The 27,798-nt window shown below is 47.6% G+C and overlaps 1 protein-coding gene across 4 annotated transcripts in view; it reads left to right on the top strand.

Moving 5' to 3' along the window:
* Positions 1 to 25,342, top strand: part of Stat3 (signal transducer and activator of transcription 3) — a 54,147-nt gene extending 28,805 nt beyond the window's left edge. The window contains exons 3-24 of one of the 4 annotated variants that reach the window (XM_059271804.1): positions 2,556 to 2,700; positions 3,275 to 3,373; positions 5,523 to 5,618; positions 5,764 to 5,845; positions 6,152 to 6,246; positions 6,408 to 6,559; positions 8,592 to 8,750; positions 8,840 to 8,932; positions 9,608 to 9,667; positions 15,803 to 15,832; positions 15,922 to 16,015; positions 16,127 to 16,174; positions 18,060 to 18,143; positions 18,826 to 18,924; positions 19,022 to 19,157; positions 19,793 to 19,845; positions 20,101 to 20,195; positions 20,291 to 20,430; positions 20,810 to 21,019; positions 23,726 to 23,768; positions 24,106 to 24,168; positions 24,747 to 25,342. In XM_059271804.1, coding sequence (XP_059127787.1) covers positions 2,556 to 2,700; positions 3,275 to 3,373; positions 5,523 to 5,618; positions 5,764 to 5,845; positions 6,152 to 6,246; positions 6,408 to 6,559; positions 8,592 to 8,750; positions 8,840 to 8,932; positions 9,608 to 9,667; positions 15,803 to 15,832; positions 15,922 to 16,015; positions 16,127 to 16,174; positions 18,060 to 18,143; positions 18,826 to 18,924; positions 19,022 to 19,157; positions 19,793 to 19,845; positions 20,101 to 20,195; positions 20,291 to 20,430; positions 20,810 to 21,019; positions 23,726 to 23,768; positions 24,106 to 24,130 — 2,038 coding nt within the window. In that variant the 3' untranslated portion in view covers positions 24,131 to 24,168; positions 24,747 to 25,342. Of the gene's footprint in view, positions 1 to 2,555; positions 2,701 to 3,274; positions 3,374 to 5,522; positions 5,619 to 5,763; positions 5,846 to 6,151; positions 6,247 to 6,407; positions 6,560 to 8,591; positions 8,751 to 8,839; positions 8,933 to 9,607; positions 9,668 to 15,802; positions 15,833 to 15,921; positions 16,016 to 16,126; positions 16,175 to 18,059; positions 18,144 to 18,825; positions 18,925 to 19,021; positions 19,158 to 19,792; positions 19,846 to 20,100; positions 20,196 to 20,290; positions 20,431 to 20,809; positions 21,023 to 23,725; positions 23,769 to 24,055; positions 24,169 to 24,746 lie in introns of all 4 variants that reach the window. The other 3 variants (XM_059271802.1, XM_059271803.1, XM_059271801.1) reach the window with 3 other exon arrangements.
* Positions 25,343 to 27,798: the final 2,456 nt, after the last annotated feature.

The raw sequence follows: 27,798 nt of genomic DNA, 5'->3' as shown, positions 1-27,798 counted from the left end.
GTCTCTTATGTTAACGGCTCTCAGCACATTGAAACAGCTGAAGTCAGGTTTGTGTCTCATTCCCTTGATGAGACCTCTGCATTTTGACTCTCTAGCAGTCAGATAAAGATTTTTTTTTAAATCTGAGAATTCTGTCTCAGGAGTTGGGATCCACCACACACGTGGCTTCCTCTATTAAAGGGGAGATATGGGGTAAGAGAAATAGAGTCATAGGGGAAATGATGCCAGCTATTTGCCTCACTCTACTGTAGTCAGGCTTATATTGATGTCATCTCCTTTTTCCAGAGTACATACCCTGATTAGTGAAGGGCCAGGGACGGGACAGAGAGCACCCCAGCCGGGCAGTGCTGGTTATACTAATAAGCACTTGTGTATACTAATCTGACCATGGGTTCACTGAGAATTTAAGGCAAAACAACCTTATCTGTCCCTTTTTTTAAAATTCATGTGTATGTATGTACATGTTTGTATAGATGTGTGCGTGTGTGTGTGTGTGTGTGTGTGTGTGTGTGTGTGTGTGACGCACGCACATGTGTGGTGTAAGCCAGAGGACAACCTCAAGTTTTAATCCTTAGGAATGCCTTCTGAGTCCTTTGAGACAGGTTCTCTCACTGGATTAGGGCTCCCCAATTAGGGCAGATTCTCAGGGATCCTCTGTCTTGGTCTCCCCAGTGCTGGAATTACAAGCATGTGCTACCATGTCTAGCATTTTTTTTTAAATAGATTTTTTTAGATACAATATATTTTGACTACAGTTTCCCCTCTCCCAGTTCTTCTCAGATCTTCCCCAATTCCCCTCCCACCCAAGTCCACACCCTTTATCTCTCTCACTAGAACACAAACAGGGCACTAAAAAACAGCAATAAAATAAAATGAGACAAACCGAAACAAACTGGAAGAAGCTGAAACAAACAAAGCAACAGAAGAAAAGGAGCCAAAGAAAAGCAGAGAGACCCATGCTCGTGCACACACAGAAATCCCGTGAAAACACCATACCAGAAACCATAATAGAGACCTCCAAGGAAAGAATGCCCAGACAAAGCATTTTGAGAGAAGGAACCTCAGAAATGCTGTTGAGTTGGTCTGGTGTTTACCACCTGCCGCTGACATGCCCAGCATTTTTATGTGAGTCCTATGGATGGAACTCAGGTCCTCATGGCTTGCAAGGCAACTCCTTTACCGAATGAAGCATATGCCCACCTTTATCTATCCTTTTTCTTTGTTTGGATATCGCTTGTTTCCTTGTTTTTTTATTATTACTGTGTGTGTATGGTGTTTCGGGTGCAGTGCGTGGACATGCCACAGTGCGTGTGGAGGTCAGATGACAGCTTCATGGAGTCAGGTTCTCTGCTTTTACCTTTTTGTAGGCTCCAAGGATTGAACTGAGGTTGTCAGGTTTCCCCACCAAGCACTTTTATCTAATGAGCCATCCCTGTCTTGTTTTTGTTTTTTTTGTTTTTTGTTTGTTTGTTTGTTTTTTGTTTGTTTGTTTTGGTTTTTTGAGACAGGGTTTCTCTGTGTAGCTTTGGAGCCTGTCCTGGAACTCACTCTGTAGCCCAGGCTGGCCTTGAACTCACAGAGATCCTCCTGCCTCTGCCTCCCAAGTGCTGGGATCAAAAGCATGCGCCACCACCACCACCTGGCTTGTTTTTGTTTTAATTTTTTTTCTTTGGTTTTTCAAGACAGGGTTTCTCTGTATAGCTTTGCGCCTTTTCCTGGAACTCACTTGGTAGTCCAGGCTGGCCTCGAACTCACAGAGATCCGCCTGGCTCTGCCTCTCAAGTGCTGGGATTAAAGGCATGTGCCACCGCCGCCCAGCTTTGTTTTTGTTTTAAAACAAGGTTTCATGTAGTCTGGGCTACCCTGGAGCTTGCTATATTTAGCTGAGGATACCCTCGAACTACTTATCCTTCTACCTCTACCTCCCAAGTATTAGGGTTGTAGATGTGTGCTACCATGCCAAGGTCTGTTTTTATTTTGTTTTTGAGGCAAAGTTTTGCTCTATAGCTCAGGGTGGCCTAGAACTCACTATGCAGCCCAGACTGGTCTCCAACTTGCAATTTTCCTGCCTCAGCCTCTCAAGTAATTTTCAGGTTACAGATGTTACACCACACTAGATTTACATCTGTCCATTTTCCTCAAATATTTTAGTCATCTAGTCTATAAGAATGAATAATATCTGGAATCATTCTCATAATAACATCTCTTTTTTTATGTCCTGGGGATTGAGCACACTAGGCAGGTCTGTGTCATTGAGCTACACCGCCACTTGATGGTATTGTGCTGAGCACAAGTAATGGAAAATGATGAGTGGTTCTAGCACGAGCTTGTCATGTCCTCTCTGCCACCCTTTGATGGTAGTTTTCGGCATGTGTGTATTTTAAATTCCTGTTACTCCTGCTCTTGAGACAAGGCTACCCAGGCTGACTTGGAACTCCCTAGGTAGGGAAGGCTGGCCTTGAACTCTTGATTTTCCTTAGAGAGCCATGGTTCCAGCTATGTGCTATCACAACAGGCTCTCCAAATTACTCATGGCACACACTTCCTTTTCCTAGGGCATATGCAGCCAGCAAAGAGTCACATGCCACTTTGGTGTTTCATAATCTCTTGGGTGAGATTGACCAGCAGTATAGCCGATTCCTGCAAGAGTCCAATGTCCTCTATCAGCACAACCTGCGGAGAATCAAGCAGTTCCTACAGGTACGATGGGAAGCTGGGTGGGAGATACTGGCCCCACTGCGTGGAGTGGTGGTGTTCTCTCCCCAAGTATTGCTTTCCTCGCTTGGCTAAAGGATGAGATCCTGACTTGTACTCTCAATCAAAGGAGAAGTAATTAGCTCCTTCTCAGTTCCCTGTACACTGGCCCCTGGGTGCCGTTACCGGAAATTCACTTCTCATGTTACAGTTGAAGCAATAAAGCAAGGGCTTAATGTTATTCCATGTTATAATAGCATACTAACAACACCTACTCATCATAGGCACATGACTCTTAGTTTTAAATGTTAAAAGTTTGGCCGTTAATTGAGTACTCCTGGGTAAAGTCAACCACTTCCCTATGAGACCAGATGACATACTGTCTCCGGATGGACTCCTGTGGTTCTGCCACCACTGTGGCCACCATTCCCCTCCCTTTCCTTCCCTATGGATTTCAGTCAGATTCTGAAGTCTCTTGTTTCATGGAGGCTCTGCAGAAGTGAGTTTTAAGTTAGCCAGGTTCAGTCCATTCCTCCTTAGCCGGCTCCAGCGTTCCACTCTCCGTCTGTCTTACTTACAGAGCAGGTATCTTGAGAAGCCGATGGAAATTGCCCGGATCGTGGCCCGATGCCTGTGGGAAGAGTCTCGCCTCCTCCAGACGGCAGCCACTGCAGCCCAGGTGAGACCTAGAAGAAACCAAGTGCAGAGTGGGGACCTCGGGAAGCAAGCAACAGTGAAATCGTAGTGGTGTAATATGGCTAAAGAGGAAACATGGGACTAGATCAAAGCCTTAACTATACACTGAAAATGACAAAAAAAAAAAAAAAAAAAAAAATTCACACAAGCCCCTCCATCCCACCCCCAACCAACAGTGCTACTGTAACCAAGGGTGAACTTGAACTCTGTTGATTCTCCTGTCTCCTCCTGAGTGGTTAGCGATGCACACACCATTTCCTGTGTATGTGGTGCTAGGGACAGAAGCAGGGCTTTGTGCATGTCAGACCGGCACTGGAAGTGTGTCCCCAGCCCTGGAGTTTGGTTGCTGTTCAGTCAGAGTCTTGCTGTGTAGAACAACTGACTTCTTGTTTGGGATATCTTCCTGTCTCTGCCACCCAGGTGCTGGCATTACTGCTGGATACCACCACACTTCCCACACGCCTTTTTCTTGTTTTCATTTTCAGACAGAGTCACATTCTGTAGCCCATGCTGGCCTAGAACTCACTGTGTGAGCTGGGCTGTCTCAGACTCATGGCAATCCTGCTTTAGTTTCCCTGGATGCTGAGATTTCAGGCATGCTCTGCTTGCATTTGAGACAGTCTCAATACTTAGCCCAGTGTGGTAAACTCTAGAACCTCCTGCCTCAGCCTCCCAAGTGCTGGTATTAAATATGGGAACCACCATGCCTGGCCCACAGGAACTTCCTGATGCCTGACCCCTGAATTAGAACTTAGGAGTCTGCAGAGCACACCTCCCTGGCCATCGGTATGGAGCTTGAGAGACCCTAGACCACTGCTGGCTTCTAAAGACTAGGCTTTCGTTCCTGCCCCAGGCAAGTTTAGGAACTAGGGGAGGGGAGAGGCGCAGCTTTGGGGCTGGGCCCTTTCAAAGTCTCTTCTATGGTACTTCTCTGCATCTTATCAGTCAGAGTTGTTCCCGTAATGGAGAGAAATGTAGGGGCTGGGCTGTTTCCCCAAGTCTTCTAAGTGGTTTGCATTCTATGTTTTGAGCAGCCAGGAGAAATGGGAAAATTGTCTCTCTAAAATTGGCCTGCTCAGTCCTACTTTGGAGACTTGTGGCAGTAGTGGAGAGAACAGACTGGAAATGAGAGATCTTAGAAGCAAATGATGGGGCTGGAGAGCTGGCTTGGTGCTTCAGAACACTTTCTGCTTTTGAAGCAGACCTGGGTTTAGTTTCCAACACTCACGAGGTGGCTCACAACCATCCATAACTTCAGTTCCAGGGAATCCAACGCCCATTTCAGACTTCAGTAGGCCCCGGGCACCCATGAGGTGCATGTACATACATGCTGGCAAATCACTCATACACATAAAAGAAGTAAATAAACCTAGAGAACAGGAAACAAAATAAAATAGAGTAAAAAGCAACAGTTTCAGCCCTGACTGTGTGACAGATGTGAGCCATTGGAGTGTAGACTCAGGGTGTAAGCGTTTCTAGCTTGGAAAACTGGATGGATAACATCTCTCCTGGCTCTACTTTCTCCAAGATTGCTATCTTTATCCCTGGGCCACTGTCAAAAGTGCTGTCTTGTTTTTGTAGCTTTTACTTGTCTTTTCTGTCATCAGACGCCTCTTTCGGTTCCTTGCAAAGTCTGTCGTTTTACGTCTCACGTCCTAACTGACTTTCTCAGGGCAGCAGCCTCTCCTGCATGGCAGAAGCTGTGGAAACACGATTTTGAAAATCCTTGGGAAGTGATTTTTTTCATGGTGATATATCGCACTGAGCTGTCATCAGCTATTCTGAATTTATTTATTTATTAACTAGCATAATCTCTACTACTGAGCTGTACCCCACATTCTTTCTGGATTATCTTTTTAATTAATTTTTTTGACACTTTACCCATGAGCTGCTTGAAGAATGGGACAATGTCTTAGTTCAACATGTGGGCTCCTAGTTGAATGCAGAGAGTGGGCTTGCAGTGTTTCCTGCTGGTAAAAGCCAGTGACACAGATTGAACAACGCAAGGGTTTTTCCCAGCACCTCCCCTCTTGCATCACTGCCCATTTCCCAACAGGGCAGGTAACAGGATGGGACGGTAATCAGATGACAGATTTTCATGAGTTCATGTGTGTGTTAATCCTTTTTGGCAGCAAGGAGGCCAGGCCAACCACCCAACAGCTGCTGTGGTGACAGAGAAGCAGCAGATGCTGGAGCAGCATCTTCAGGATGTCCGGAAGCGTGTGCAGGTGACCAAGCCTCCCCCAGGGAGCCTCGCTCGGGCTGTGGAGTGTGGTCCTGCATGCACATTTTCAATATCTTCAAAGCTTTCTTTTCCCTCTCCTGAAGGGAACCTCTTTTTTACTTCTGTTTTTGGTTTGTTTGTTTAAACAGGATCTAGAACAGAAAATGAAAGTGGTAGAGAATCTCCAGGATGACTTTGATTTCAACTATAAAACCCTCAAGAGTCAAGGAGGCAAGTGAACGTTAGAGACGTTAAAATCTGCTGAGAGCTAGGCTGTGTCTCTGAGTTTCAGGACCTGACTTCACTCATGTGACTGCACAGCAGGAGAAGCGGGAGCTTCTGGCACTTAGTAGGACAACCTTTTGTTTGTCCTTGAGATGGGATTTGACCATGTAGCTCAGGATAGCCCTTGAGCCTGCTGCCATCTTACCTCAGCTCTCCAAGTAGCAGGGACTGCATGTGCACACAGGGTTTGGAGCCTCATTGAGAAGGCTGTGAGCATTCCCCCTGGTCAAGGCATCTTTCCTCCCCCATCAGACATGCAGGATCTGAATGGAAACAACCAGTCTGTGACCAGGCAGAAGATGCAGCAGCTGGAACAGATGCTCACGGCGCTGGACCAGATGCGGAGAGTAAGCTTTCTGGACAGCTTCCTGGGGCTTCTCCAGCACCACACGCCTGCTGTGGGAAGACTTGACTGGGTTCTAACGGGTTCCCTCTCTGGAACTGACTAGAGAACATGGTTAGACAGGGTCTGGGGAAATGTCTTTTGACTGTTTTGATTTCCAAACAGAGCATTGTGAGTGAGCTGGCGGGGCTTTTGTCGGCAATGGAGTATGTGCAGAAAACACTTACAGACGAGGAACTGGCTGACTGGAAGAGGCGGCAGCAGATCGCGTGCATTGGAGGCCCTCCCAACATCTGCCTGGATCGCCTGGAAAACTGGTAAAAGAGTTGGAAGGAAGGCTTGTTTTCCTTCTAAAGAGCTGGTTCAGTCATAGGCCTTCAGAGGGGGGCTACCTTGCTCACGCATTCGTTTTTCCTTTTTGATGCTGCCGGGGCGGGAGGAGGGAACGACACCCATCCCTTGGACGTGTGCTAGACAAATGTTCTAGAACCATTGAACTACACTACCTTCCTAGCCCTGGATACTCTATTGCTAAGACGGGCACTTTTTTCTTCTTTCACTTTGAGAAAGAATCTCACTGACTGCGTAGGCCAGCCTCAAACCCACCATATAGCCAGGCTCACCTTGAACTTGAAATCTTCCTGCCTCAGCTTCTTAAGTATCTGGGATTTTAGGCATGAATCACCATTCTTGCCATGAGGTAGCTTCTTTTATACACTTAAATTTAGTCCAAGAGTTAAAATCATTAACTAATTTTAACAAATTTTTAATTAAAAAAATGCTTATATCACTAATTTTAAATATATTTGACTTTTAAATTTAAATAATACTTTTAGTTGTATTTAACACTAAATTCTCTATTTTACTTACTTTAATAATTTAAAACATTATATATTCTTTGTAAAGGAGGAAAAAGTTGAAGTATATGAAATTAATAAAATGAAAGAAAAAATTCAAATCCATTGAGTGGTACCAGCGAGTCACCAGACTTTGTGACAATCATTTCTGTAGACATCTGTCGTGAATACACATGTGATCTAGGAATCCAGTTTCAGGTGGCAGCTGCTTCCTTTCCTGCCTTCCTTTGCTGCAGTGGGAAGGATGGCTCACGTGGCCTTGTGCACACAAGGCCAGTGCTCGGCCCCTGAGCTCTCCCCATGCCCCAGTTTGTCCTCATGTGCTCATCTGTTATCTGCTCTTTTCCTAATACTGTCGTCTAGCGTGGTGAGCAGGGCCTCATAGCGAGCGTGCTCCACCACCTTAAACTAGAAGAAGCTTGGCGGGATAGGGAACCCCGCTCCATGGAGCACGAAACTGGACATTCAGGAAAAGTCCACATGACAAGCCTGTCTGTGTCGTCACCAACACTGAGTGCTGTTCATTTCCTGAAAGCAGTTTGTAGAGCTTCCTGATCAGGGCTCCATGAAGTTAAGTTCTGGGAGATGCCAGAAAGGACGGGTCAGGGGCTCAGATCCCTGCAGCTGTCCACCATTCACCTTCTGCCTCTTATTAAACTGGTGATAAACCATAGAGGAGAGACATTAGATGTAAAAAGAAAGATACTAATATTCCCTGTTCTTGGAGGCAGAATCAATCAGCTTTGTCTCTCTTTCTGCCCGCTTTTTCTTTCTTTATAATTTAAAAAAAAAAAAATATAACCTTGGCTGTCCTGGAATTCATTCACTCTGTAGACCAGGCTGGCCTCAAACTCACAGAAGTCTGCCTGCTTCTGCATCCCAGCTGCTGGGATTAAAGGCAGGTACCACCATGTCTGACTTTTCTAGTTGACTTTTTAAATTTTGACATATCATGGTATATCTTTATGATTCATCACAGAAGAACATTGAATGGGTTCTTGATGAGGCTCAACCCTTTGTCTTCTCTTTCAAGAAGCACTAAGGCCCGCCATGGTGAAGGGAGCTGGCCATGCTTATGCAGATCGTGAATGGCAGTTCTGGTTCAAGCCCACTTAGTGTCCTTTGCCTTCCAGTGTCATGTTTTAATACCTAGACAGCCTAGAATGGGGAAAGTGAGCACAAGTGTTCTTCATGTTTGATCTTGAATTCATTCACAATCCAGTGACAACTCCATTAACGCCTCCTAGTGGTGTAAGCCTTGACCCTTCTTCACTCAACTATATGCTTCAAATTGTTGAAATGGCCAATCTTACGCTCTGTGTATTCCCTTTCATTATTTTAGGGCCTTTTCTCCCTAGACAGGTCTCACTGCACAGCTCAGGCTGGCCTTGCAGTCACTATGCAGCCCAGACTCAAGGGCTTCAGTCTCCTGAGTGCTGGGGTTACAGCTAGGCAACAGAGGTAACTGGGAACTGCCTTTCGTTATTGGCAGGATAACTTCATTAGCAGAATCTCAACTTCAGACCCGCCAACAAATTAAGAAACTGGAGGAGCTGCAGCAAAAAGTGTCCTACAAGGGGGACCCTATTGTGCAGCACCGGCCAATGCTGGAGGAGAGGATCGTGGAGCTGTTCAGAAACTTAATGAAGAGGTAACCTTAAAAGGCTGAGGTTCAGAAGCAAGGAACAGGAAGAAGCCTGGTCTCCACAGCAGGTGACGTGCTGTCCTTTCCCCTTCTAGTGCCTTCGTGGTGGAGCGACAGCCCTGCATGCCGATGCACCCTGACCGGCCCTTGGTCATCAAGACCGGTGTCCAGTTCACTACTAAAGTCAGGTGGGCCCCAGTCTTTACACTTTGGTGGAGCTTTTATTGATGTCCAGTCCTCTTCCTTGAGTATTTCAAGGGGAGGAGGAAGGCTCCGTGATAGGAGAGCTGAGGTGGGAGGTGAAGCCCACTCCTTGAATCAGAACAAATGTGGAGGGCTGTCCTGCACTGTGAAATCTCCTTTAGAAACAGAGCTGTGTTGGGTTTTGTACTTAACGGAAGGAACACCAGCTGCAGAGAGAGTGTGTTCGTGCAGTGTTTCTCATTAAATGCTTTTTATTATCCTTCTGTGAGTCTTACAGCTTGGTTCACATTCTTAGGCATTTTCAATACTTCTTGGTTGAGGGTCAACATTCAGCTTTAGTGTCAAAGATGACTCTGGGTGAAGCTAGAATTTGGGCTTGTAAATATATTGATTGATTGATTGATTGATTGATTGATTAAATCTAGACAGGGTTTCTCTGTATAACCTAGAACTTGCTGTCCTAGAATTCACTTTGTAGTCCAGGCTGGCCTTGAACTCGGATCCACCTGCCTCTGCATCCTGAGTGCTGGGATCAAAGGCGTGCACCAGCAATATATTTACTTCTTAGGAATTGAAGTATTAAGGGGTTTTATATTTTTTTAAACTAGATATCATGGTAGGAAGCCTACTAACTTTCCTTGACTATATGTTTTTAATAGGTTGTTGGTCAAATTTCCTGAGTTGAATTATCAGCTTAAAATTAAAGTGTGCATTGACAAGTAAGTATTCTTTATTATTTTAAAACCATTTTTAACTTTGAATATATTTTGATCAAATTCTTCCCCTCCCCCAAGTACATCCAGAGCCGCTCCTCCTCCCTACCCATCCAACTTTTAAGTTCTTTCTCAAAAAAAGCAAACCCCAACCCCCAAAGCCTACAAAACAAAGTACAGCAACACCTCAAAAGAAACAAAGCAAAGAAACCAAACCATGTAACAAGATAAAACCATCACATCGAAGTTGGGCTGCACAGACCAAAAATGTAACAAGATAAAACAAAAATGGTCACATCAGAGTTGGACAGGGCAGACAAAAACCATGTAACAAGATAAAACAAAACCATTACATGGGAGTTGGACAAACCAGCAGAAGGAAAAGAGCCCAAGAGAAGGCACAAGAGTCAGAGAGCCACTTGTTCGCACACTCAGGAATCCCTTAAAAACACTAACCTGAGGCCGGGTGGTGGTGGCGCATGCCTTTAATCCCAGCACTTGGGAGGCAGAGGCAGGCGGATCTCTGTGAGTTCGAGGCCAGCCTGGGCTACCAAGTGAGTTCTAGGAAAGGCGCAAAGCTACACAGAGAAACCCTGTCTCGAAAAACCAAAAAAAAAAAAAAAAAACCAAAAACAAAAACAAAAAAACCACTAACCTGGAAGCCATAACAGAAGCTCAGAGGACCTGGTGCAGATCCCTGCAGGCCCTGTGCATGCTGCTGCAGTCTCTGTGAGCTCATAGGAGCTCTGCTTGTGTTGATTCAGAGGGCCTTGCTCTCCTGGTGTCCTCCATCCCCTCTTACACTCTTTCCACCTCCTCTTCCATGGGGTTCCCTGAGCTCTGAGGGGCGGGGTTTGATGGGGCCATCCTGTTTAGGGCTGAGTGTTTCAAGGTCTTTCACACTCTGTGTGATATCTACCTCTGTATTTGTTCCCATCTGCTGCAGGAGGAAATTTCTCTGATGATGGTTGAACAAGGCACTGATCTACAAGTGTAGCAGAATATTATTAGGAGTCATTTTATCACTACATTTCCTTTTTTTGGGGGGGGGCGGTTCAAGACAGGGTTTCTCTGTGTACCTTTGGCACCTTTCCTGGAACTCACTCTGTAGCCCAGGCTGGCCTTGAACTCACAGAGATCTGCCTGCCTCTGCCGTCTGTATGCTGGGATCAAAGGTGTGCGCCACCACCACCTGGCTTTTTTTTTTTCCTTTTCCTTTTTTTAAAGACTTTTTTTTAGACTTTATTATTTGGTTTCGCCCTAGGTTCTTGAGCTATATAGTTCTTGGGCTATCAGGTTCTTGGTCACTCAAGTATTGTTGGGTATGGGTTCTATCTCATGGAGTGGGCAGGCCTTAAGTCAGATCAGTTATTGGCTGGTGACTCCCACAAGCTTTGTGCCACCATTGCCCTAGCATATCATCTTACGGGCAGGACACCGTTGTAGATAAAGGGCTTGTGGCTGGCTTGGTATTCACATTTCTCTTTTGGCAGCGTGCAGAGTACTTCCTCTAACAAAGACACTGGCAGGTAGGGGTGAAGGCTCTATGTAGGCACCAGCTCGACAGCTCCAGGTTCAATGAGTTGTGTAGGTGTTGTCTGCAGCAATGGGGCCTTGCTGTCAGTTTATAGAGAGCAACATGTAGTCTCGGCAGCAGCCTGGGTTGTTTGGGATTCCCATGAGGTCCCTTTGGCCAACAACTCAATTAGATGTAACCCAATCCCAGTGCTGGAAGCTTCATTTGGTGACAAGAGATGGCCAGGTGGGACTCCGTCTCTTCCATTATTTGGAGATTTCATTGAGGTTGCCTTCATATATGCATATATATTAGGAGGTTTCTACTATATTAGATTTCCATGCTACTCCACAAATGCCCCTTAAGTTTAGCTGTCTCTCCCCATATTCCCTTTCATCCACTACCTCCCCTCCCCTCCCTTGATCCTCCCTTATAGACCCTCCCCATCCATAAATATTCATTCTATCCCCCGCTTTTTGTTTTTTGTTTTGTTTTGGTTTTTTTTGAGACAGGGTTTCCCTGTGTAGCCCTGGCTGCCCTGGAACTCACTCTATAGACCAGGTTGGCCTCAAATTTAGAGATCCACCTGCCTCTGCCTCCCGTGTGCTGGGATTAAAGGTGTGTGCCATCACCATCCAGCCCATTTCCCTTTCCTAATGATACCTATCTGTCTCCTCTAGCCCCTTACTCTGTACCTACACTCTGTGGTTCTATGGATTGTAGCGTGGTTATCATTGATTTAACAGCTAATATCCACATATAAGTGAATACACACCATATTTGTCTTTCTGGGTCTGGGATACCTCACTCAGGATGATTTTTTTCTAGTTCCATCCATTTGTCTGCAAATTTCATCCTGTCATTTTCTTTTTAAATGACTGAGTAATATTCCATTGTGTAAATTTCCATATTTTCCTTATCCATTCTTCTGTTGAGGGACATCTAGGTTATTTCTAATTTCTTGTTGTTATAAAGAGAGCAGCAGTGAACGTGGTTGAGCAAGAGTCTCTGTGGTAGGATGAAGCATCCTTTGGGTGGATGCCCAAGAATGGTAAAGCTGGATCTTGAGGTAGATTGACTCCCCTCTTCCTGAGGAACTGCCGCCCTGATTTCTGTAGTGTCTGAGTTTGCACTGCCCCAGCCGTGGAGGAGGTTCTTCTTACCTCACCAGCGTGAGCTGTCACTTGCTTTGTTGATCTTAGTCATTCTGACAGGTGTAAGATGGTATCTCAAAGTACTTTTGATTTGCATTTCCCTGATGGCCAAGGATGGTGAATGTTTCTTTAAGTGTTTCCCAGCCATTTGAATCTCCTCTATTGAGAATTCTTTACTTGGATCTATACCCCATTTTTAAAATTGGGTTATTTGTTTTCTTGATATCTAGTTTCTTGAGTTCTTCATATATTATAGCTCTTAGCCCTCTATCAAATGTGTAGTTGATACAAATCTTTTCTCATTCTGTAGGCTGCCATGACAAGTAAATATTCTTAAACTTAGCTCTTATTTGCAAATGAGGGATGGAAAAACAGGAACTTTGACAGACATTTGACTTCAGAGATGTCTCCATTCAGGGATCTTTGTTTTGTAAACAATTGTGTTCAAAAACCTTTCAGAGACTCATCAATTTGCCTCAAATGTGAAAATAAAAAAGACTTGGAAGTATATACAGTATTAGAGCATTTCCCTAGCATGTATAAGGCCCTGGGTTCAACACCCATCCTGCAAAATAAAGATGTAGCCTAGAAGTGATGGGGCACACCTTTAATTTCAACACTCAGGAGGCAGAGGCAGGTGGATCTCTGTGAGTTCAGGTTAACCAGGGCTACACAGAATAACCCTATCTTGAAAAACCAAAGGGAAAAACGAAAAAGAAAGATGTAAATAAATAAATCATACTTGCCAAGTTATATCACAGTTGAAAAAAGTAAGCAAAGATAGCAAGATAATTTAGTTTTCTGCGTGTGTGTGTGTGCACGTGCGTGCGTGCGTGCATGCGTGCATGTGTTGTATGTGTGTAGAGCAGAAGTAGACATGAAGTGTCTTCCTGTATCACTGTTCACCTTATTTTTTGAGACAGGATCCCTCGCTGGACTTGGAGCTCACTCACTGTCTAGGCTGGCTGGTCAGCAAGCCTGGCATGTAGCCCCCAGCACTGGGGCTACAGACACTGCTGCACCCAGATTTTATGTAATGCTGAGGATCCAAACTAGGGTTCTCATGCCATGCAGCAAGCACTCTGCCATTGAGCCACCTCCTCATCCCCGTGTCCATTCCTAAGTGTACAGTTCAGTAGCATTGGACAGTCACACTGCTAAGCAGTGAGTCTCCAGAATGCAGTCACTTTGCAAACCTGAAGTGTTGTCCAGGACAGCTACTCTCCTTTCCTTTAGTGTCTGACACTCACTACTTATTTCCCAAAGAGCTTTTTATATAAATAAAACTAATAGGAGGCTTGGGTATAGGAAGCTGCCTTGCCAGATATTAAAACACATTACAGAGTTCCAGTTGTTAAATGGGTGTGTTACTAGGACAAGAATGTGTTGATTGATCATTTTAACAAAATCTGAAGTCTAGAAATAGACTTGAGATTAATATAAGAGGTCAGTACATGTTAAAAGGGGTCTCATGAGGTAGAGAGGGCAAAGTGCTCAGTGAGTGGCAGTGGGACAGCTTGGTGTAGATTGGAGTGAAAGGTGAGGGTTTTTCTTTTATGGACCATTAGCATAAACTCCAGGCATATTTACTATATTTACATGTTAGCGAAAGCACCCATAGAACACAAGTGCATAGTGTCACAGTGTCACAGAAAAGTGATGACACCACCACTTCAGAAGAAATTCTGACGGTGGTCTAAAGTAAACCATGGACCTACCCTATGACACAGCCATTTCACTCACAGGTGTTAACACAAGAGCAATGAAAAATACACGTGCGTGTCCACTAACAGGAATGAATGAACAGTTTGCACTCTGCTGTACAATGGAATACTGTTCACCATCAAAGCATAGGAACTATTTTTTTAGTTATTTATTTTTTATTTTATGTACATAGTGTTTTGGTGCATGTATATCTGTGTAAGGGTGTTGGATCCCCTGGAGCTGGAGTTACAGACAGTTGTGAGTTGCTATGTGGATGCTGGGAATTGACCCTGAGTTCTCTGGAAGAACAGCCAGTACTTTTAACCTTTGAACTATCTCTCCAGCCCCATGAAAGGAACTATTGATAGTTGTAAAACATGAATAAATCTTCAAAGTATTTATGTTGAGTGAAGGAAACCAGGTCTCCTCCCAAAAGAGTGCATATTTTATGTTTGCATGTGTATATTTCTAAAAATGCAAATAAATCTGTAGTGATAGAAAATGCAATAATGTTCTGGGGCCAGGGTGGGGTGGAGTATGGGGTTGGGGTACATTACAAATGAGTTTGGGGGTGGTGGATATGTTCTGGATTATGCTGATGGTTTCTTTGGTGTATGTAGCATTTATAAATCAGCCCCATAGGTTGTACATTTTAGATTGTGCAATGTATTGGTTACAAATTATAAATAAAAACTAATACAAAAAGGGCATATAAAAAAAAGAGATGATTCAGACTTGAGGGAGAGCTGATAATTGGCTTGAAAATGTTATACCTGGAAAGATAGAATGTTTTAAAGCTGATCAATTTATTCTACAAACCCACAAGAAGGTTCTATGTGTAAGTAAGTATATAGCAATCGCGAAGCAGTTTTATTTATTTATTTGTTTGTTTGCTTTTCGAGACAAGGTTTCTCTGTGTAGCCCTTGCTGTTCTGGAACTAACTCTGTAGACTAGGCTGGCCTTGAACTCACAGAGATCCGCGTGCCTCTGCCCCCTGAGTGCTGGAATTAAAGACGGGCACCACCATGCCTGACTGAGAAGAACTTCTAAAGTAGTACTCTAAAAAGAAGATAGAAACAGAACTATCATAATATAAAAAGACGGTATAGCAGGGACAGAGGTAGCAGTGGTTACACGGGGACAGCGTTTCCGGCCACGTCATGGGAGGTGTTGAGAGTTGTCGGTCACAGCAGACCTTTACAGAAAATCCAGCGTGGCTTGGATAATGAGGAAATTGCCACCTGTGGAACTGGAAGTGCAGTTGGGCAAGTACCTGAGGTGAGGTCAGTGACTCAGAGGTGTCTTCAGGACATCCCTAGTGTATACCTGTAGACTGGGGTTCCCTTCCACGCTGCTCTGTGGCTGCTAGTAGCAGTTAACAAAGGCCATGCGCCTTCTCACATACATCTGTGGAGCAGAACAGCCTAGGATACCATTCCCTCCTTGGTCTGATTAAGACAAGGTGGACTGCGGCCTCACTGCTCTGTGCTTCCTCCGTTCTGATGAATGTAGTGATCAGGCTTCCCCAGAGGCAGAGATGGGCTCTGCCATCCCATGCTGAGCAGGATGGAGAGTTCTTAGGAAAGGTAAAGAAGCTATGGGGTAGACACCCAACTGAGGCTACTGCTTAAGTACATACAGAGTTTTATTTCACCCCTAAAACGTAACTGGACAGCTAAAGGCATTTCCCATCGAAGTAGGTTCTGGAAAGAAACGGGGTTGATGACTTCCATTTTGTTAACCTTCTTCCTCTGTGTTCTTGACAGAGATTCTGGGGATGTTGCTGCTCTCAGAGGGTGAGTCCCGCCTCCTTTGTTCTGTTTCATCCCTCTGTATCCTCTGGCCGCTCAGTCACTCAGGTGTGGGTTTTTCTCCCATGATTCAGATCTCGGAAATTTAACATTCTGGGCACAAACACGAAGGTGATGAACATGGAAGAGTCCAACAACGGCAGTCTGTCTGCGGAGTTCAAGCACTTGGTGGGTCGTGGGCGGTGCTCCCGGGAGGGTGCTCCCCTACACACAGGGCAATGGCAGAGCAAGAGCCAGTGACAGCCACACATGACACTTGGCTTTTTTCCTTTCTTCCAGACCCTGAGGGAGCAGAGATGTGGGAATGGGGGCCGTGCCAACTGTGATGTAAGTTTTGTTCAGGCTAAAAACTGTCCGGAGTGTTTTCTTTGAGGAAAAGAGAGAAAGAGCTCTCCACCTGGCCCAGAATTAAAGCCCTTAACCTGCTATTTCAGCTGCTCTTCTTTAGAAACGTCGCTCTGGGCCAGTGTGACATGCTCAGAAGTCACAGGTGCCGTGGAGTTCTCGAAGAGGAGCACTTCCCTGAGAGTTGGGGAGTTGGCCCCCCTTTCAGCAGTGGGAAGTCCCTTGTTGTTACCCACACCCATTTGGTAGAAAAGTTTCCACCTTGCCTGGGGCTTCCCAAAGTCCCTTGCAACCACCTGCCAGCTGGCTCCGTTTTCAGGGCCTTGGTGAGATGGAAAGAAAGTCAGAGTTAAACTTAAGAAAACAGCACACACACACACACACACACACACACACACACACACAACCCCAGCACTCAGGAGCTGAGGCAGGGGGATCATGAGTTTGAGATTATTCTGTCCTTCAGCACACACATAGAAGAACTGGAATTTCATTCCTGAGAATTCATTCCTTAGTAATTCATGTACAAAGCGAGAGGCTGCACTGCACCGTCTGCTCGTGGCAGGAAAGGTTGTTACAGTCACTTTGGAAAGCAGCTCGGCATTATAAAATGAGCATCCCCTGTGAACCAGTAGTCCCGGTCCCGGGATTATCACTAGAGAAACCTTTGCATGTGTGCAGCAAGGACAAGGACATGATCACAGCCACCGAGTACTCTCCAAACAGCCCAGATCTGAGAGCCCTTAGGGAGACAGGAGTGTGGTGTAGTCACAGCGGAATACTCTACACTGTGATAGAAGAAGTGGGCCCTGCACGTGACCAGAGACCCACCTCACACCGGGGGTGGGGGGGCCAACAGCTGGAACAGACTAACAGTAGGACCACACATGTGTGGGCTTCACAGACACCCCATGTAAAATGCACAAGCTTGGAGAAACAACCATGAACATGGTTAGGAGGAGCTAGGAAACCATAGAGCCACAAGACACAGCAGTACTGTAAGAGGAAGGGGAAAAAATCACCTGGGGAATTTCAGTGGTAATGGCTTGTCCTTAAACTGGATGGTGATGTAGGCTATGGCTCAGTGGTGGGGTGTGCTTAGCATGCATGAGACACAGAGTTTACCCCCTAGTATGGATGGAAGAAAGGAGGGAGAGAGAAAAGGAGGAAGAGAAGAAATTCAAATAAACTTGCTTGCCTGCCTGCCTCTCTCCCCCCCTTCTCCCTCCCTCCCCCCTCCCTCTCTCCCCCCTCCCTCCCTCCCTCCCCCCTCCTTCCCTCCCCCCTCCTTCCCTCCCTCCCTCCCCCCTCCCTCCCTCCCCCCTCCTTCCCTCCCTCCCTCCCCCGTCCTTCCCTCCCTCCCCTGTCCTTCCCTCCCTCCCTCCCTCCCCCTCCCTCCCTCCCCCCTCCTTCCCTCCTGTCCGTGTTTGCGTATGGACACCCATGTGCCGTGGTGTGCATGTGGAGGTCAAAGGAGTACTTGCAGGACTTTTTCCTTTCACTGTGTGGGTCTCAGGGGTTAAACTCGGGTTATCAGGCCAGTGCCCTTGCCCACTGAGCCATCTTGCTGGTCCCCAAATGATAAATAAGTGGGGTGGTGTATCCTTGCATATCCATTGCTTTGTTGTTCTTTGTGCCTTGAATCTGTATATTATAAAATATGATTATTTATTATGTAATACATACTAGAAGATCAGGTTTGAGGATCCTGCCCTTGAGGATCTTTGTGTTGAAAAGAGAAGGTACAGAGCTGTGTCCCTGACACTGTCCACAGCCACCTTATCAGTGTAGTGAGGCCATAGCACATCGCTGTCCTCTGCTGCTGAGGACTCAGCCATTCTCTGAAGAAGTGGCTTTGCTGTTGCAGGCCTCCTTGATTGTGACTGAGGAGCTGCATCTGATCACCTTCGAGACTGAGGTGTACCACCAAGGCCTCAAGATTGACCTAGAGGTGAGTTCTGCCCAGAGCCAGCCCGTGCATGTGCAGGGCGACAGGACAAACTGTCTGGTGGCATGTGACTGTTTGCTAAGCCTGTGTTTAGTTTTCACTGTCTACCTCTGAAAGTCCTTGATAGCCACCCACTGAGAAGAAAGTGTTGCTTGAGCACATGAATTAGAAATCTGTCTTTTGCTTAGAATCTAAATTGCTTAGAATCGATTTGATAAAGTTTGGGCAAGTGAATCTTAGTAGCCACCATTTCAGTATGCAGAAAGTCATGGCATTTAGATCTTGTTTTCCAGCCTTGATCTTATTACATTAGATCTGGAAAAGCAGGACTCCTCATGTTTGATTTCTAACACCTCAAGTTCATGGAAAGCTATAGATAGATACTTTGCATTTTAGAGATTGCCTTCCAGGTCTCTGGAAAGTCAGGGCCGGGGGACTAGCTTTGAGCCAGTTTCATAAGTCACTGGTTGTATTCAGACGTCAGTGAGTCCTGCTGCCCAGGCTGATCACTCTTCTCCTCTGATGTTGAGCTGCTTCAGTCACGCTCCTGCTTAGAGCTGGCATCTGGTGTGGCATGACTTTTAATTCTAGCCTGTGGAGATACAGGTGAAGAGGCTTTTGGAGCTGTGAGAGCCCAGCTGTCTTGCTAAGTCACCCCCACCTGTCTGTCCCCCATACTCTACAGACCCACTCTTTGCCAGTTGTGGTGATCTCCAACATCTGTCAGATGCCAAATGCCTGGGCATCCATCCTGTGGTATAACATGCTGACCAACAACCCCAAGGTGAGTCCCCCAACACCCTCTCTGAAATCCCTGAGTCCTTCTGCCTTCTCAGGCCCTGGTGCGAATCATCAGCGCTCTTCTCTTACCTTTTCAATAGAACGTGAACTTCTTCACCAAGCCACCAATTGGAACCTGGGACCAAGTGGCCGAGGTGCTCAGCTGGCAGTTCTCATCTACCACAAAGCGAGGGCTGAGCATTGAGCAGCTGACCACGCTGGCCGAGAAGCTCTTAGGTGGGTGGGTGACAGCTTCAGATGAGGGTCTGGTCTGGGCGGGTGGTCACTCGGGCAAGGTTTCCCAGTGTCTACCCAGGGCCAGGCACTGTGCCAGGCATATCCTGGTGTTCATTTTTAGGATATGTGGAAGGGATCGGGAGGGCTTTTTTGCTTGATTGCCTTCCCAGGCCCTGCTCTGACTAGCCTGAGGAGCTATTTAGTGTGTGTTAGAAGATGGGTAAGAGCCCATTTCTTTAAGAAGCCATAGATGATAGTTTAAAATTTTTTCTTTCCTCTAAAAAAAAAATCTGGTCTAAAAGTAGCTTTGACCTGTGGTGCTACCAGATAGAACCTTCTAACCTCAGCTGTCAGCTTGTTAGCGTGTGACACTGGTCCTCAGAACACACGAGCAAGGAAGAGCAGGAGCCCAGAGGGGCATCAGTGCTGGGCTACTCCAGGGTCAAATGCTGGGGTTGGATGTGTGTGGGCATGTTTGTGCACATGGACACACACATACACATATGCACATAGAACTGTGGCACCCTGCAAGTACATGAGAGCAAATAACGGGACAAATGTTTGCAAATCATCCTTGAGAAATGAAACCTCTAACCAAGGCCGAAATTCCTCTGTTGATCTTTTCCCTCCTCCAGGCCCTGGTGTCAACTACTCCGGGTGTCAGATCACATGGGCTAAATTTTGCAAAGTAAGTGATCTTGTTGATTCCTATGGTTACCTCCTGGGAGGCAGGTCTGGTGTTCATTTGTAAGGTGGTTCTTGGGAGGGGCATGGATACTGAAAGCCTCGGACCCCCTTTTCCAGCAGCTAGTAGGAGCTGCCTGAGGATAGAGGAGCCTGAGGATAGAGGAGCCCGAGGACATTGGCAGAGTACTGAGGTTCAGGCATGATAGGGCTGGAATCGATGGTGGTGGACTTGGCTCTCCCGTTATTCTTTTTCCAGGAAAACATGGCTGGCAAGGGCTTCTCCTTCTGGGTGTGGCTAGACAATATCATTGACCTTGTGAAAAAGTATATCTTGGCCCTTTGGAATGAAGGGTAAGGCTGAATGAAACTTGGCTGTACTGTGTGACCAAGTAACCTGCTCCCAGCAAGCCCGTGACAGGAACAACATTCGTTTTTCTTGGCTGCAGGTACATCATGGGTTTCATCAGCAAGGAGCGGGAGCGGGCAATCCTGAGCACGAAGCCCCCGGGCACCTTCCTGCTGAGATTCAGCGAGAGCAGTAAAGAAGGAGGGGTCACTTTCACTTGGGTAGAAAAGGACATCAGTGGTAAGACCTCCCTCCCCCCCCGCCCCTCCTGGCTCCCTTGCTCCACCTGGTGGCCACTGCCAACACCTGGCTGCTCCTTGTTCTGTGTACTACTGCCCCCTGGAGGGCAGAGAGGGCCTGTGCCTCCTCCTGAAGGGCTGGCCTGCCCATTTGTCTTGTTTACTCCATTGGCTAATAATATTCGTGTAGAAAAGTGTGATTTGAACCTTATTTCCACATTCCCTTTTCTGTCTACCTTGTTAATACATCCGAGCAAGTGTTTGGCCTGTGATCCAGCTTGACAGCTTCTCTATAGCCAGCCTGGACACTGCCACAGTTCTAAGCTGCTGGGTCTCCAGCACTCAACTGGCATAATCTTTCCTTCCATGTCCCATGACAGGCAAGACCCAGATCCAGTCTGTAGAGCCGTACACCAAGCAGCAGCTGAACAACATGTCATTTGCTGAAATCATCATGGGCTATAAGATCATGGATGCCACCAACATCCTGGTGTCCCCATTGGTCTACCTCTACCCTGACATTCCTAAGGAGGAGGCATTCGGGAAGTACTGTCGACCAGAGAGCCAGGAGCATCCTGAAGCTGACCCCGGTAGTTGTTGATTTTCCATGGTTCTGGTTTCGCTGTTAGGGCAAGGGGGACAGTGCAGGTCCTTGGAGGAGAGACAAGGACATGACCGGGTATCTTAGGTTGGGGAGTCCTGCTTATGGAAGAGCTGTTTATTGGGTACTTTGACAGAGTGACTGACGGGATTCAAGAGAAGAACAGAATCAGGCCTCACAGGAGTTGTCAGTCTGGAGATGAAAATAGATACACACACACACACACACGCACACACACACTACACCCTCAAAACACCAGGAAGAGAAAATGAGGACAGTTCTCTGATGCTTCTTACATGGTGGAGTCCAGAAGACTTGAGACAGATTTGAGTCCAGTATGCTCCACTTTCATGTGTTAGCAGTACCAGGTAGTCTGAAGAAAGGTTCTCTGGGACAGCGGCTGTTAGCAGCCTGGGGTAGAGTCCACAGCCGAGTGGGGAGTGTTGGGGTTGCAGGAGATGACGACTGGAGGGATGTGGAGTTGGCATTTAGAATGTACAGCTGTTGAAACAAGATGCATTTTACTATGTGGGAGTGCGTGTGACTGTATACATTATATGAAAAAACAGAGATTGTGTTGAGTTAAATCTGTAGTCCGTGGGGCTGTCCCCAGCATGAAGAGTCAGGGCTGTCTGGTCTGAAGCCACTTAGTACTTGCTGCATTGACTATCTTCTGTCTGCATGCTGGTGAGGAGGCTGCTGTGTTCATGTGTTTTCTGTGGCTGTTCTTAATCATCGCCCCATGCTGAGCTCTGTAATGAGATGTGTGAGTTGGCCTCCTTGCTCTGGCTACTTTTCACCAACTGCTTTTGTCCACGGAGCACCTGTGCACAAAGGTGCCAACGCCCGCCGGCTCTGTCCTCAGCATTCTCCACGGAATGTCCAGTTCTCAGGCTGGAGGAGCCGGGCTTGTTGACGGTTACTTCCCTTCCCTTTGTTCTGATGTTGAGTTCTCTTCATCTGTGGAGGAGTTCAGCTCTTACTTCCTGTCTGTCCCTTATCTCGGCCTCCACCTTGCCTTCAGTTGGGAGATCTGTCTATCAGCCCTTCTCACACTCCTTTTTGTCCTTTTCGCAGAGGACCTTCAAGTCCACGTGCTGATCCTTTTGACCAATTTGCTTCCAAGACCCAGGCCCTTGGTCTGAGGCTGCCACCCCATCCCATCCCTGCTGTAGCTGCCTAGAGACATTCCTCAGGGGCAAGGCACTGAGCATGAGAAAGGAGTCCATTACCTGAGGGGCTTGCCTGTGAGCATAAGGAGGGAGCACTCAGGGTTTGGGAGCCTGATGAAGGGTAGGAGGTTCCCATGAGCCTCTCAGAGAGGTGAGAGGTGATGACCACTTCCTCTGGTTCTACTGCAAGAGTATTATGGTGTAGACATCACTCAGCCTTTTCCCAGGTCTTCCTTGCCTTCTTCTGGAGGGGTTTTGAGTAAGTTCAGTCATAGCTTGTCCAGACCCAGACAGGAATCAGCCATTTCTTCCTCTTCTCTCTTTTCTCTTCTCTTAGTTCTGTGGTCCACCTCAGAACTCCTACCTCAGGCCCAAAGTGGACTTCTTGTCTCTCTTGATCATTGGAGAATGAAATTCTCTCTCTCTCTCTTATGTATTGTATGTGGGGCTCTTGTTGGAGGTCAGAGGAACTGAGGGTCCCAGGTCTTTCCTCCTATCGTGTAGATCCTGAGGTTGAACTCAGGTCCTCAGGTTTGGCGACAGCAACGTTAGTACCTTGCTATCTTACCTGTCTTACCTTATCCCTCTGTCTCTCTAGGGGAGAGAGTTCTCATCCTAGAGAGCTCTCTGGACCAGGACAGTTGGATTTGTAGACGCACAGTTGCCTCAGGAGTTCCTTTGGCTCCATGCTAAGTTACCCGTTTCTTGGCCAAAAATGAACCTGGATTTTCACGATGGCCGCTTTTCAGTGTCTTCTCTCAAGTGGCTGCCATGTGTCCTGCTCGCTGCTTGTAGGCCCCGGGGTTATGTCTCAGCTTTTCTCAGCCTACCCACACTGCTCCAGGCCTGCCACATGCTTTGTTCAACTGAACTCCCAAGACTTCCGGCCAGTGCCTCCAGGGCTTTGCCTAACATTTCAGTCCTCACATTTCCAACATAAACGGCAGAGATGGAGGACAGCCAGCCCCGCCTCTCCCTCCCCTCCCACACGAGAGAGAGAGAAGGCGCCTTGGTCAGGTCTGCTGGCTGTTGCACATGGACTCAGACCCGGCTGTCCTGTCTTCCTGCTGGCTGGGATGTGTTTGCTAGCTTGCAAGTGGCTTTGGAGCCTCCAGCATTGGCCATCTTTGTCCTCTTAAACATTCGGTCCTGTTGGTGTCCGGGCTGGTCACCTGGTCAATTCACAAGTGTGACCAGGTCACAATAGAAGCCTAGCACCACACAAAGGTGTCGAACACTCAGGCAGGGTGGGAAGGAAGCCCAAAATTGGCGGCAGGCTAGGTATAGGTACAGGTAGGCAGGTGTGCCCAGAAGTTCTGCAGCTGTGGAAAGCATAAAACTTCAGACTGCCAGGACCTTGGATGTTGGGTGGCTCATGCCGAGGGAGGACAGGTGTCTGGACAGTCTCTGTGTGTGAGGTTGGCGTGTGAGGTTGGCTCAAGCCGTCTGGAGAGCCAGGAGGTCCTCCTGCACTGTTCTCAAACCAGCTTGCAATCAGTTAAAGCCTGGTTTCCCCTCTGCAGGTGCTGCCCCTTACCTGAAGACCAAGTTCATCTGTGTGACACCGTAAGTGGCTTCCCTTCCCAGTTTGCATTTATTTCTACTATCCTCAGTTGTCCCCAGGAATAGGGAGGACGAGGGGTCAGAGCCACTGTGAAGGGCTGGATGCTCCTGGGCTGGTTAGTGCTCAGAGTGACCTACTTTGTGTGTTTAAAAAGCTTGAGTTTATTTTTTTTTTCTTTTGGAGACCAGAGTTTGATGCTTGTGTGTGTGTGTTTTGTTCTTTTTTTTCCCCCTCCATTGTGTCTTGTCAACCCGGCCCTTCCCCCTCCTGCCGCCCCCCTTTCCTACAGAACGACCTGCAGCAATACCATTGACCTGCCGATGTCCCCCCGCACTTTAGATTCCTTGATGCAGTTTGGAAATAACGGTGAAGGTGCCGAGCCTTCGGCAGGAGGGCAGTTTGGTGAGTGTTTGGAGAGTCGGCCCTTGTCTGATGCCTGCCTGTGCAGACAGCCAGAGCTGCCGGCCGGCCGGCCAGCCTACTGGTTGGAGCTGCTTTTAGAGCCATGCTGTCCTCTGCAAGTGGATGGCACACATGTATAGTTTTCCAGCAGCCACAGTAAAAACAGTGCAAAGTGGCAAGTGACATTAATGCCTTATGTAAGCAGCACACTATCACGGTAGCATCTGAGGAGAAGTCCTCAGACTATTTCTCCCTCTTCCCTCTCCCACTGAGTCTGTGATACCTTGATTTAGACTAGTTTCCGGTGCTCAGTGGCTATGTGCGGTTAAGGCCATCACTACCAGGGCAGCCTCAGACCTTTGAAAGAGAGAGTCGGGGCTGAAGTGGTGACTGAGCTCTTCTACAGAGCAAGGCCCTGTAAGGAGCAGGGAAGTCTGGCTTTTCTGACCTTGCCTGGGCCTGAAGGGACAGGAGACTGGTTAACAGTAGTGCCGAGCCCCCTGGCAGAGGGATGGGAACTTGTGAGAAGCTGGCTGCAGTCAGGTGGCTGAACTGGCATTGTCTCTGTGTCCCCGCAGAGTCACTCACGTTTGACATGGATCTGACTTCGGAGTGCACTACCTCCCCCATGTGAGGAGCCTTCACTGGAAGCTGCAGAGATGACTGAGGCTCCTGCCCCGGGTTCCACCCTTAAGCAGTCAAACCCCAGATCATCTGAAACTCCTAACTTGGTGGTTCCAGATTTTTTTTTTTAATCTCTACTTCTGCTATCTTTGAGCAATCTGGGCACTTTTTAGAGAAACGAGTGAGTGTGGGTGATGTGCTTTTATGTAAAGAGGAGAGGATTCTCTGAGTCTGTGATGGGGGTGTGAGAGCGGGAGGCTGGAGGAAGAAAAAGGAAATGCCTGTGTTCTGTTCCCGCCCTCCTTTCTCGGCGGCGGCGGTGGCGTCTGTTTGTTGTTAGAGACAAGTGCCTCCCGGTGCCCATGGCATCTTTTGCCCATTTCTGTGAGCTGACACCCCAGGCTGCCTGCAGCTGAGGACTCTTGGCGTTGCACTTTTAACCTTGCTAATGTCCAAACAGAAGATAGGACTAAGCCCATAGGTTTCTTTTTAAATTAAAAAAAAAAAAAAAAGTAATAAGAATTAAAGGGCAAAACACACTGAGACAGCATAGCCTTTCTGTATCAAAGAAGACTTTAGCTCACAGCCTCTTTGGTGCTTTAAGCATATGAACCCTGAAATGGTTTCAGATGAAATCTTTAAAAGACATCTGAGGCTGTGGCTTGGCCTCTGGTTTGAACACGAAGGTTAGAGAGAACCTAGATATCCCAGACTCTTCATAAACTGGGTTGTTTTGTTTTGTTTTTTGGTTTTCTTTTTTTTCTTTTTTTTTTTTTTTTTTTTTGGTTTTTCGAGACAGGATTTCTCTGTGTAGTTTTGTGCCTGTCCTGGATCTTGCTCTGTAGACCAGGCTGGCCTTGAACTCACAAAGATCCGCCTGGCTCTGCCTCCCTAGTGCTGGGATTAAAGGCGTGCGCCACCACCGCCTGGCCATAAACTGGGTTTTATTTACCCAAAGAGTATGCTTGCCTGTGGGAGGGGTGAGGCTAGGCCAAGGGCACTGAAAACCTCTGTCGCCCGCCCTCCCCCAAGACTCCGGACCCTGTGTCAGGGTCAGTCTGTCCTGTGGGTGCCTTACTGGGCCTAGGATCAACCTGGCTCCCTTTCCCACTTGACCTTGCTAGTGGCGTGTCTCCTTCCGGTGCCCACAGGCTCCTGCCCTGCTTGCATTGGGAATCCAGAGAGCCTGAGTTACAGGTTTGAAGTGATTTAGACCTACGGGTCCTCAGCAAAGCTCAGGGATTAGGGTCCTTATTCTGTTTGCTTGGTTCCCAGGGGTACCTGTAACCACAGTGCAAAAGCTGACTGATAAACTCCAGGTCTGCCCCTCCTATGAGGGGTGTACTCGTGGCCTCCCCTAAGACTGGCGATTGTCTGCTCCCCATTGGGGCCCCTAGGTGAGGTGGAACAGGGTGCCTGCACCTACCGTGGCCTTCCTGTCACCTGCTTGCCTCAGCCACTCAGCTTGCTTGAACACCTAGTCGTTCAAGGTGAACCTGCTCTGACACAGGGGCATGGCTACATTCAGTGACTCAGAGACCCATGCTCAGCTGACCAGTGTCTGGAATTCTGTTTGTTTCACTCAAATTAACCAGTGTCTGAATTAAGGGGTGAGGACATTGTCTCCAAGACAAACTGCTTGCCTTGGCTGCCCCTGGCCTTCTGCTTTGAGACAGTTATTGCTCGCCCTTCCCCAGCAACATTCTTTAGTAGACAATAAGCTGAACTCATAAACTGAAAGGGTATTTAGAAAGGCAAGGCTTGGACCTACTGACAGCTTAAATCCTGGGGACCCAGGGAACAAGGGCTCGGGCTTCTCTGGGGCAGGGGTTGTAAGGTTCCTGGCACTGGGAAGTTACCTGGGTAGCCTGGGCTAACCACCTGTAGTTACAGCTCCAAGGAGAACAGAAACTGGCCCTATGGAGTCCTCAGAACCGCCCGCCCGCTTTCCCTCCCCGACCCTGCCTGTCCCAGCCCAGTCCAACCGTGCCTGGGGATTGCTTAGCCTCTCTGTACAGTGGTTTGTATTCTATCCTGGCCACTGCGTTCAAATTCCAATGTATACTTTCTAGTGTAAAAATTTATATTATTGTGGGGTGTTTTGTTGTTGTTGTTGTTGTTTGTTTGTTTGTTTGTTTTTTGTATATTGCTGTAACTACTTTAACTTCCAGAAATAAAGATTATATAGGAACTGTCTGGTGGCAGTGGGGGCTGGCTGGCTGGTGCGACTGCCTTTGCCTGGCTTGTGCTCTGTCTGCGGAGGCCTTCCTCTCCTCTCGGGTGGAGCTGTGCTAGGAGCACATGAGTATGGAGGGGCAGGAGCCCAGTTCTGGGGCTGAGGTTCTGCTTGCTTCTCATTGCTGAAGCTAGGCAGCGCCCCCACCCCCATCTTCTATCAGCTGCCCTCCTCCAGAGGAGGGCAACCCAGGAGCCAAGGGTCATAGTCCAGTGGGAGAGCGTGTCAGAGTGGCCTCCTCCCTCTGCCCTCCCGAAGCTGCTGTGTTTGTTCTGCAGTCAGATAAGCTGCCTAAAGGAGGGCGGGAGGGCTGGGGGGTAGACCCAGGCCTCTCCTTCCACAGTTGGCCCATTATCGCCTTCTATTCAGTTCCATCAGTGGGGACAACTTGCAGACACTTCCCTGGTGGCTGCAGGGCCCCTGGGCAGTCAGCAGTGATAATTCAGGGAAAGGCCACAGACAAGGTGCCTGCTCGCAGCATCTCCCCACCTACTCCCCTCACCACTCAGTACCTTGGAGCACAGCCCATAGTGCCTCTGTGAGAGATACCAGGCACTCCCCCTGCAGAGATGGAAGCAGAGATTAGTGTTTAGTGCGGCTGGGCTGAGGCGGGGGCAGACCCTTCTTCCCACCCACCCCCAGCCACCCTGGGCCTCACTGGGGCAGGCTGTGAACTGAACTCCTGCCCCCAACCTTGCTTTGAGCTCTGAGGTAACCTGTCTTACAGTTCCTTGTGCCTCAACTGTCAACCCAAGAGAGTTGGGTTGTGC

This window comes from Peromyscus eremicus, chromosome 8a (assembly GCF_949786415.1).
Source record: "Peromyscus eremicus chromosome 8a, PerEre_H2_v1, whole genome shotgun sequence".
Taxonomy (NCBI): domain Eukaryota; kingdom Metazoa; phylum Chordata; class Mammalia; order Rodentia; family Cricetidae; genus Peromyscus; species Peromyscus eremicus.
This window is presented reverse-complemented; position numbering and strand designations above follow the sequence as displayed.